At 33.7% G+C, this 11,364-nt stretch overlaps 2 protein-coding genes across 8 annotated transcripts; both read left to right on the top strand.

Moving 5' to 3' along the window:
- Positions 1-2,100: 2,100 nt before the first annotated feature.
- LOC122290381 (bifunctional pinoresinol-lariciresinol reductase-like) lies at positions 2,101-4,820 on the top strand. The gene is made up of 4 exons (XM_043098026.1): positions 2,101-2,487; positions 3,100-3,340; positions 3,888-4,091; positions 4,490-4,820. The coding sequence occupies exons 1-4, from the start codon at positions 2,158-2,160 to the stop codon at positions 4,654-4,656; spliced, it is 942 nt and encodes a 313-aa protein (XP_042953960.1). The 5' UTR covers positions 2,101-2,157; the 3' UTR covers positions 4,657-4,820.
- A 1,601-nt stretch (positions 4,821-6,421) lies between these two features.
- LOC122290379 (protein LPA3) lies at positions 6,422-10,547 on the top strand. Of its 7 annotated transcripts, none has more exons than XR_006236369.1 (11): positions 6,422-6,584; positions 6,767-6,946; positions 7,561-7,608; positions 7,709-7,748; positions 7,888-7,988; positions 8,524-8,716; positions 8,787-8,885; positions 9,387-9,504; positions 9,649-9,777; positions 9,926-10,051; positions 10,327-10,547. XR_006236369.1 is itself a non-coding variant. In XM_043098025.1 (10 exons), the coding sequence occupies exons 1-9, from the start codon at positions 6,516-6,518 to the stop codon at positions 9,767-9,769; spliced, it is 969 nt and encodes a 322-aa protein (XP_042953959.1). In that variant the 5' UTR covers positions 6,422-6,515; the 3' UTR covers positions 9,770-9,777; positions 10,327-10,547. The 7 variants fall into 7 exon arrangements, 3 of the variants coding, with proteins under 3 accessions (XP_042953959.1, XP_042953958.1, XP_042953957.1); XR_006236367.1 differs by having other exon boundaries at positions 9,982-10,051; XR_006236370.1 differs by lacking the exon at positions 10,327-10,547 and adding an exon at positions 10,145-10,245.
- Positions 10,548-11,364: the final 817 nt, after the last annotated feature.

Below are 11,364 nucleotides of genomic sequence, written 5' to 3' on the forward strand. Positions count from 1 at the left end.
AAAAAAAATTATTAAAAATTTTGAAAATTTTATATTCAATCTGATTTGTTTCCAAACACCCCCTTCCTCTGCAAAAAGCAAAAATGGGATTTCACTTTCATCTTCCCCTAAGCCCTTCTAGTTCTCATGTAATCTCTTTATATATATATATATATATATATATATATATATATATAGTAATGAATTTGCTCGCCATTATCACGTCAAAAAGTAGTAAGTATTAAAGTTGTAGGGAGCTCGCCATGATCACGTCAAAAAATAGTCATTATTAAAAGCGTAATGCTATATACAGTCACTTTTGCGTATTTTTTGTGCACTTCACTGATATGATTAGCTAGATTAATTTTTTTTAATATCCAACCAATCATATCACTGGAGTGCACAAAATAGTACATAAAAATGACTGCACATAGAATTTTTCTTATTAAAATTAAAAAAATGATATACTTACTATCTCACTATAACTCATTTATTACTTTTTTTATATTTAATTTTTTATTTTACTTAATGATTAAGGAAGTGAGTATTAGTAAAGTTATATATTTTTTTAAATTTTTTTTAATGATTAAGAATTTGAAAAAAATAATTAAAAGAAAATAAAATAAAAATAAAAAAATTTATAATATATTTAAGTAATAAATAAATAGCAATAGAGAAGTAAGCTATCACTATCCTTAAAGTTATAACGAGCTCGCCATGATTCACGTCAAAAAGTAGTCATTATTAAAGCTGTAGAGAGCGTCGGGTAAAGGATGAGTAATATATGGTGGAGGATTCAAAGACAATAAAGAGTCCTTGGACTCTTACGATGTTTGGACAAAATCATGACATGAGTATTACGTCGACATTAAACCAAGAGATTACTCAATTAACGTTATTTTGGATATTTTTAATTCGGTCTCCAACTACCAAGGTTTTAAAACCGTTCCGTTCCGGTCGGAATGATCAGAATTTTTCATGCCGGAATAGTGACCGGAACTGAATAGGTGTCTATTCCGTTCCGGATCAAATTCCGGCCGTTCCGGTCAAATTCCGGCCGTTCCGGTCAATTCCGGCCGGAATTCCAGTATTCCAGCCGGAATAGTAATTCCGGTCCCAAAAAAAAAAAAAAAAAAGAAAAAAAAAAAAAACTCTCTTGTAAATAAGTTGAAAAATAATGAATAAAATTGTACTTTTAGAATTCAAATACCTCTTTCCGTGCACTAGAAGTATTGTTACTTTTAATAATCTATCTATTCTTTAATTTTTTTTCCTTTATTTTTGTGTCTTAACTCAAGTTTATGATTTTTTTCAATATATATTCATTTTATAAATATTTAATTCTTCTATATATATACACATATACATATCACACACTTATATATATATGTATTTATTTGATTAATTGTTAGTTTATATATACATATAAATATTTATATATAATATATAATTAATCCCGAAACGGTACACCGAAACGTACCGATACCGAAATATTCCGTTCCAGTGCCTCGACCGGAATGGTCTCCGGAACGGATTTCAAAACTTTGCCAACTACTACTTGCTAATGAGTAAATAAAGCCTCGATCTTGGTATATGAGAAATGTTTGGGATTTCGATAATGGGTTCGAGCATTTCTACCATCTTTCGAGTATTCACAAATTAAAGAATGAAGAAATTTATTTATACATCTATTTATTGACACATAATTTATTGATCTTGTGGTCAAGCCGAAGTGACCTTTGACTCGGATTTTCGTCATAGATAATATAGCGGCAGTGGAATGTTCATATCATTTCATGGTGTTGAACCAAGTTAACCAACCGAAACCCTGATCAATTTTCTGGGTCTGGAGGAAAAACCCAACACCCCCTGCAAGGGAGTTTATTTGAGCTGTTGCATTAAATAATATTATTGAATACGCAGTATTGCTAGTTGTTGGATCCATATAACATCTGGAAAATCCTTTAATTAATTTTGAAGGCAAAGCAACAGTTTATTTGTAGATGAGTACGTTACCTGTAAATATTAGTGCCAAGCCAAAAAAAAAAACATTCTTACTCTAAGCTACACATAATATAGACCAAAAACATCTGGCTATATAAAGCCATGTAGAGGACATATCTCTACCACAGAGAGAGAGAGAGAGAGAGAGAGAGAGAGAGAGAGAGAGAGAGAGAGATGGAAAAGAGCAAAGTGCTAATTGTAGGTGGAACTGGGTATCTGGGTAAGAGGTTGGTAAAGGCTAGTTTAGCTCAAGGACATGAGACGTACATCCTCCACAGATCTGAGATTGGTGTAGACATTGAGAAAGTTCAAATGCTTCTGTCATTTAAGAAGCAAGGAGCTCACCTTGTGTCAGGTTCCTTTAGCGACCAGCAGAGCCTTGTCAATGCAGTGAAATTAGTTGATGTTGTTATTTGTGCAATATCTGGGGTTCACATTCGCAGCCACCAAATTCTCCTCCAACTTAAGCTTGTTGATGCAATTAAAGAGGCTGGCAATGTCAAGGTAATAAGATGAGTTGTTCTTAATGTCTTCGGTACTGATTTCCTTACTTGATGCATGCATGGTCTCTGCAAATTTCAAAAGTTAAAGAAACAAAGCACCCTTTGATCTCTCTCTCTCTCTCTCTCTCTCTCTCTCTCTCTCTCTCTCTCTCTCTCTCTATATATATATATATGTGCGCGCGCGCGCGCATATGTTTCAAGATTTGCTTTATTGTAATGGGAAAATCACACTTTACCCCTCTAATACACTACAATATATGTTCGCAATATAACCACTAAACTAAGATTGTGTAACGTAATATTCTATTTTTCATCCATCTTAATGATCAGATTTAACAAGAATCGACAACTTTGGTTGCTTGGAACTCATATTGCAAAACGAATGATAGTTTGAGTTTTACTTTCTAAACTTTGAAAATATGTTTCTTAGCGTTCGATTGCAACAATCAATAGTTTATTGCATCCTTAAACAGACTTAATTAATAATTAGTGTATATTCTTAACTATAGTGCCATATAATTATTTGGTAGACCATATTTATATAGAATGATCTTGTTAATTAGTTTAATTTCTGTAGTTTTATATGAGAAGTTGGTAATAATATTAATTGTAGAGATTTCTGCCCTCTGAGTTTGGGACGGATCCTGCAAGAATGGAGCATGCATTAGAACCTGGAAGAGTGACATTTGATGACAAAATGGTAGTGAGGAAAGCCATCCAAGAAGCAAACATTCCTTTCACGTATGTTTCTGCAAACTGTTTTGCTGGTTACTTTCTTGGCGGTCTGTGCCAGCCCGGCCGGATCATTCCTTCTAGAGATTCAGTGTTCTTGTTTGGAGATGGCAACACCAAAGGTATTTCCATGACAACCTTTAATTTTTCCTTGAAGAGAACTCAAGAAAGTAGGTAGGACGAGTACTTCATTTCACCTTATTCAGGATTGAATCCACTTCTGGATATGAATTTTCTGAAAAATAATTCATGATCATGATCCTTTTTGTGGGGCGTAAGATCATGTTTCTAATCTATTCAATTAACCAATTTATTAAAAAAAAAAATACTTTAGTCACAAAGAGATTGCATAAAAGTAAACTAATAAAGTAGCGTAACTTGATGTAGTACGTTAAAATTACTTTTATTGTAAAGTAAATTTAATGGATCATATGAAACCACGTCAGTTTGTGAGTTTATTTTTATATAATTCTTCTAAATCTGTAACACTTCTCTTAAATCTACTTTGTTAAAACAACCTATACTTTGTTAAATAATGTCAGTTAACCAATTTATTTCCTCAATATGTAGGCCATGACTCTCGTTGACTATATATTGGTTTTAGTAATTTTTTTTAAAGATTTACCTGTATATTAATTACAAAAGAAAATTATTATTGTGATTTTCCAGCAATTTATGTTGATGAAGATGATATTGCCACGTACACTATCAAAACCATAGACGACCCTCGAGCTCTCAACAAGACAATATACATCAGGCCCCCAAAGAACATTCTATCTCAAAGAGAAGTTGTTGAGATTTGGGAGAAACTGATCGGCAAAGACTTGCACAAGTCTTCCATATCCGAGCAAGAGTTTCTAGCTTCCATAGAAGGTGAGAATTATGAGATCGGTCGTACCTATATAAATTTTCTTTCGATAAATGTTTGGTACGTAAAAAGTTATTTTACAAATTCATATGCATTTAAAGTAGATCAGTAATGCTAGATATAGTAAGGATCTGTAAATCTCGCATATTTCATTTGAAAAAAGTGAGACTCACTATTAAAAACTTGATTTTTTTCATGCGAGTACTAGATGTATCTACTTTTCTTAAAGGAATACACGCGATTTGCATACTATATAAATCATTTCTCTTTAAAGTATCATATCAAGATGCATCAGTTTATAAACTTTCTTTACAGACATAACATTTATCTCTTTTTTTATCAATCTTTAAACTTAAGTGACTTATAAGTTTGGTGTTATGTATTACATATATGCATTTAAAAGGACGAGAGTATGCAGAGCAAGTTGGATTAGTGCATTACTACCATGTTTGCTACGAGGGATGTCTAACAAATTTCAAGATTGATGGAAAAGATGAAAGAGAAGCTTCTGAGCTTTATCCAGAGGTGAACTACACTAGTGTGGAGGATTACATGAGACGTTATTTGTAACGATTATAAGTAAAAATATGGTTTGGACAATAATTATTGAAAAAATTAAATTAAATTAAATTAATTATATGGAATTGTACTGAAAATATATAAGATTGCTTTTCAGTACTGAATATATATTAGAATAAAAGATTTGCTCCAAATATATGGTTGATTTGATGTCATTTTCCATTCTTTTTTCTTTCCCATTTTCACTCATTTTGAATTGGACTTTTGGCAAGTGGCAACCTTTTCGACATTCCATGAAAATTATGTTGGGTCTGCTGCAGCACTATCGTTGTTGGTTATAAAAGAATTATAAAATAATAATAATAATAAATATGCCATTATTCGTATCTTTTTGTTAATTAAAAAAAAAAACCCGAAGTAAATTGCGAGGGGGACTGAAATATGCTCGAAGCTTATAAAAAATAAATATACAAATAATTGAGAGATTAAATTTATAATAAAATAATTTTACTATAACAACAAGTTACGCCAAATTTCGTTAAAACTTTTCAACAATGAATATAGGCTACTCGTTCTTATAATTAGGGGTGTATAAGAAACCGTGGAATCGGTCGTGACCAACTTAGACCGGTCGTTGGAGGCTGGAACCGGCCAAAACTGCCAAGGAACCAGTTGGCAGGCAGCAATGTTTTAACAAAACTGACTATCGTCGGTTCGGTCGTGGTTTGAGGCCAGCTCAAACCACTGAACCGGTCGATGTAATAATACCTTATTTTTTCAAAAATTATATCAAATATGAAATGACGTCGTTCTACTAAAGTTTAAGTGAAACGGCGTCGTTTTACTCCTGCATTTGTGTTTTAGACATAAATTAAACGACACCGTTTATTATTAAACCAAACAACATCATTTTATCTATAAGGTGCGAAAAAAAAAATAGAACGGCATCATTTGGTATTATACCAAACAGCATCGTTTAGATAATATATAATCTTCTTCTTCATTCTTCTTTCTCGTTTCAATTCTCTGTTTCTCGCACACACTTTCTCTCCTCTGCAACTCTCTCTCTCTACTCTCTTAGACAAACGATGCTGCTAGGGGAGAATCGAGAATCGACCATAAACTGTTAGAGAACAGCCAAAGTCGATACGGCCAGTTGTTCTCCCCGTCAACTGATTACGGTCGATTGCTCTACCATTTTTCTTTTCATCAATCGGCGGCAGTTTTGCCCAAAAACCATGCTGAATGGATCAGTTTTCACCCCTACCTATAATACTCTCAATATTTTAATAACTTAATAAGCCTTAAGATTTTCTCTAAAAATAATTTAGGATACTTTTGGAGAAAGTATTTTTGCTTATGTTCGCATCTAAAATTACTTCATTTTTAAGGAATTCTAAAAATTTTCTATAAACATATTAGTAAAGAATTAAATAGAGCCTTAAGGTTTTAAAATTATTTAAGAGTGTAATCGGTTTGGTCTAGTTTGAGAGAATTGCCAATGCAACCACCATAGTGTAAAAATGTAAGTCACTTCAAAATATGTAAAAATGTAAGTCAGTTCGATAGAGTTGGTATTTTGAATTCTTTTTTCAACCCTAAAATTATGTTTGGTATATGTCAAGACCGCTGTGCTTATTCATGGAAAATATAGGAGAAGAAACTAAATTTATAAATAGAAAGTATTTTTCTAAAATTGTAATTAGTAATTAAGTTATGGAAATTCGAGGGGAAATTTTTCAAAAATTTAGAAAAATAACGATAAAAAAATCTTAATACCTCTGTTTTGGCATTTTATGTCCACAGATAACAGATGGCACTCTGACACAAGCACCGCAACTGATGCTTTGCATCCTAGTCCTGCTGGCACTTCTCTCTCTCTCTCTCTCTCGCAGCAGCAGTGGTTCAAAATGCCGTTATCCAGTGCTGCAATTGCTTCCAACATTTCGATCAATTTCCCTTCTCTTCCAACTCCAAAGGTGAGTGAGTTTTCTCAGTTCTGCGCACCCTATTATCTTCTTCATTGTTTGGGTTCTTCTAAATCGCAGACAAGAGTAAAATAAAATAGATCGTTCTTGATAAAATTCTCATGCAATGCTTTTTCGAATTTGTTGTACCCACCTTTTGATTTCGTAAAGTATGTGCTGACACAAAACTGTAGATTGTTAAATGTAGAAGCTTTCCAATCAATAATAATGGGAATATCGGTCATCAAAGAGCCGCTGCATTCATGGTGTCCAGAAGCCTCACTTTCGCGACGAAGTCACTTTCTGGGGATCGCAATGCCTCAGTCGACGTTGATGTGCCATTCCCTAGTGATTATCCTGAGCTTCTTGACCAAGTAAGTTTATACTGCTATCTGTGCTTTATTTTTTTTTTTCTAATTTTTAGTGTGCGATCATACGGTTAACACCTAGTTAGAGTTTCAAATTTGGGAATCTTTTGTGTTGCATTGTTCGCATGTATATGTATATTCTTGATCTTATTGGTACTGAAGTGTTTTCATTCTTCTTTTTCTTCACGAGTAAAAGGGCAAAAAATAAAAATAAAAAATTAGGACTTTCTCGCGGACCCTATGGCGTCCATGTTTAGATGATGTGGGTGTCTGGTGATGATGCGCCATTTTAATTCCAGATTTTCTCTGAATGTTCTCAGACTAACACTACATCATAATGAATGAATCAAGCTTGATGATTTGTAGATCAAAACTACACGAAAAATGGAAGAAGGAATAAAAAGTCAATAGGAACCTCTTGGAATCTTTGATTGGATCTTCCAACTCTCTACCTCCCTCCCTGATACACTGTTAGTGTTGCACCTGATTGCTTGGGAAGTTAGGATCTATTTATGCCATCTATTTCCATTTTTCCCTTCGTTTTATATTTTTTTCGTAGTAGTCATAGTAGCCACTGCAGTACTAAAATTTGTTTATTTGGTACATGTAACAATTGACAGGCCAGGAAAGCAACTGAATTGGCTTTGAAGGATAACAGACAGTTGATGGTGAGTTAGTACTAGATAAATTCTGTACGACTGAAAAATTACAGGTACAACGTATGTTGTAGGATTATCAGACTTTGTGACCAAAAAGTATCTATTACAGGAGATTGAATTCCCAACAGCTGGACTTCAATCTGTACCAGGTCCTCTCCCCATGCCTTGTGATTTTTATTTGTTTCTCTTTATTTATTTGTATTTTTCTTACATTGCAATCTGTCTTCCATTTCCCCTAAGTTCGAACAACTTGTATTGCCCATAAATGATGTTTTATGCATTTATCAGGTGATGGTGAAGGAGGAATAGAAATGACCGGAAGCATGCAATTAATTCGGGAATTTTGTGATGGCTTCATAAATCCGGAGAAAGCCACAAGGACCAGAATAGTAAACTACTTGATTATTTTGTTTGAAATTCTCTCTTTTGCTTTTTCTCTTTTTGTTTTTTTTCAAAATCACTCATTTCTTCAACCATCATTTTTTAGAATTATTATGAAATTAAACAGGTGTATCTTCTTATTATAAAAATCTTTGGCAACATTCAGGAAAGTACGAAAAAATGTTGGTCCTGCAAAATTGATATATATTAGTTACTACTAGCATGATTTATATTGTTGATGAACTTTATGATTGATTCTATTGCAGTTTCAGATTAGCATTCAAACATATAAACTAAGGAACCATATTAGGGAAAATCACGAACACCATAGGTATAATTGGTATGAGCTGCATTTGGCCCATGTCAGAGTCCTCTTAATCTTGGTGGATATTGACAATAATGAAATTCATGTTCAGATCCTTATCGTCTCAATGTCCAAAACAAAAGTGAATTCTCATTTTACATTTTTGTTGTTGTTCTTATTTCCCTTATTAATTCTAGTGTTTAATTTATTCATACAACCATTTTGAAAAACATTTTCAGTTTTTCCCAGAGGCCAATGAAGTTACATTTGCAAGGGAGTCAACCTTTGGAGGAACCTCCTTTAAGTTGGACTATTTGACAAAGCCCTCATTTTTTGAGGATTTTGGTTTCTTTGAAAAGGTGAAAATGGCAGATCGTGTGAAGCTAGAGGATGAATTGTTCTTGGTCGCCTATCCGTATTTTAATGTCAATGGTAGCTTCAATATCCCATCTTTTTTGTGTCACCCCAAAAGTTCTATATCTGGTATTCTCTTGCATTTCAGAAATGCTTGTGGTAGAAGAGCTTTACAAAGAAGCTGTCGAGAACACTGCCAGAAAGCTGATTATTTTCAATGGGGAACTTGACCGTATAAGATCTGGGTGTATCCTTTGCCAATTTTACATGGTTCTTATGCATATTATCTTGAACGTAGTAAGTGGCATAGGGTAGTTGCTAGGTAAAAAAATGTTTATTCACATCATCATATTGGGTTGCACCAAAGTAATCAGCACTGGACTCACTTGTTGTCCATGAGTGGCACTCTCCTATTTGTCTTCCAAAGCACCAGCGAGATCCAGTAATAGAAAATAATACTATAGTTTTTGTTGAAAATCAACACTTGCGGCTGGAGCGAATGTTATAGCACTAGATGGGTGCCCATTGAAACGTACCAAAGATGTATTAACAAAGTTTCATCCTGTAGTGTAAGGAAGCCTGAGAATCACGATGGTCCATCTACTGGATTATATGGTGTCTTTTTGCTCTACCCTGACCTGGCCAAACTTTCTGAGGCCCTTCTAGCTAGAGTGTATGATGCATGTGTGGGATAATATGGTACTTCTTTTGCTTTACTCAGACGGCAATTTTCCTTGAATGAATGAAGATTATCCATCATTCTTCTACCCGAAGCTGGCTAAACTTTCCACGACCCTCTTTCCTAAGATGGAGACTGTATATTACATTCACAATTTTAAGGGACGCAATGGAGGAACCCTTTTCAGGTCTTGTAAAGACAATGACTCCATATTACATAGCCTTTTATAGTGGGATTTCTATATTTATACCTTGTGGGTGATTTGATGTTTCTACTTCTAACTGCTACGTTCAACATTAACTTCTTTTTTCTTTTTTAAATTTTGCATTAGGTGCTACCCTGGCCCCTGGAGAGTCCTTAGAAACGTGCGGAACAAATATGTATGTCTGCATCAGCAGGAGAACATGCCTTCCCTCAAGGAAGTTGCGTTGGACATTCTAACGTCAGCTTGACATGTCTGGTAAGAACTCATCCATAGAGGATTTTCAGTTTAATATAGTATAATAATTAAAAAGTTCCATGTTTTTTCTATCATCATCATAATCCAATCTCGCTCATCTGATTAGCCCAGTCAAATAAACTCCCCTGACCTTCTTTTGAAAATTTAGTGCTGTAGGATGAAATCTTTCAGAATATTTGTCACTGGGATTAATGATCAATGCAGGGATCCATGGGTTTCAAAGCATAATTTTGTTGGAACAATCTACTGCCAATTTGAAATAACCTCCGGTTTGGTAAGTTCGGAAAAGAATTGTAACCCTAGAATATGTGTACTATTTCATTTATTTGTCAGTTAAATTTTGTCTCATTTACTCCTGATGTAACAGCTTTTTGTCTGCATGGTGGTTTGTGGTGTACATATTGTTAATGAGCCTAAAGTTACACGTGCCTAATGATCCAAAATAATATTCATGTAATTTATTCTTCTGATCTGTGTCCAGAACCTTGAAAGCTTTAAATTGATGTCTAGTTGTTGAAACAAGTTTCTTAAATTTTTTTGTATATTCAGAGAGGCTTGGAAGTGCTCATCTTAGATGTACAGCTGGGTGTTACCTGAAAGGACCAAATCTCCTTCAGGATGCATCATTCTTCCGTTTAGTATGTATGAGAAAGTACAGGTAGAAAATCTACCAGGAAGGAAAAGCTGGTATTGCTTAGTGAGTTTGAATGTATATACATACATTACTGGTTCTTGGATATTAATATATGAAGAACGGGTATAGCATATCACACTACTGCTTCAAAATTTAAGTTCAATATCAATATCATAATCCAGTTAGTAAGAATGGAATGCCTACGATTCTTCGCAATTTGTCAAATGGGTTCTTGATTTCTACTCCAAAATGGAGTCAGGGCTCAGGACCTGAGTATGCGTGTAGAAAGCTTTGAGCTCAACATTCATTGAGGTATATTAGAATGCTGGTGACAAGGTGATTGCCCCAGGTTGAAGTGGTCTTTTTGGAGAAACGTTCGATCCACAAAAGTAAACTCTTAAAAGAGAAGTGACCTATCAAGGAATCTCACAAAGTTTGATATAATATGTTAAGTTGTAAAATCTTTTTTTACAGTAAAGTAAATAATGCATATTACGGTTCGGTTTGGTAACAAAAAATTGTTATCTTAAATTCAAAATTTTCATATCATCATTATAATTTTTTTAAATTCTCATACAAAATATAATAAATAATTTAACTTGTTGTTAACTTTTTCAAATTCCTAAACAATAATAATATTAAAATATAATATTTTAATATTTTATCTTAAACTCAAAATTTTCATTCTACTTACCGAGCAAAACATCAAATCAATCTCGTACGATTTAGTATCAAAACCCAATCTTATTAAGATACATTGACAGAGCCACAAGCTCTGTTCCACAGGATTTTGAGTGTGGTGGACAATAAAAAACTTGGTGCTCGTATAAACCCCATGAAAAAAATCTTTACTTCTCTCATTTTTAACTAAGAAATCTACTCTCGAGACAGTAGAAGAAAATATACACCTATACACACACACACACATTCATATCCACCATTTTGAGATCAGC

This window comes from Carya illinoinensis, chromosome 12 (genome assembly GCF_018687715.1).
Source record: "Carya illinoinensis cultivar Pawnee chromosome 12, C.illinoinensisPawnee_v1, whole genome shotgun sequence".
Taxonomy (NCBI): Eukaryota; Viridiplantae; Streptophyta; class Magnoliopsida; order Fagales; family Juglandaceae; genus Carya; species Carya illinoinensis.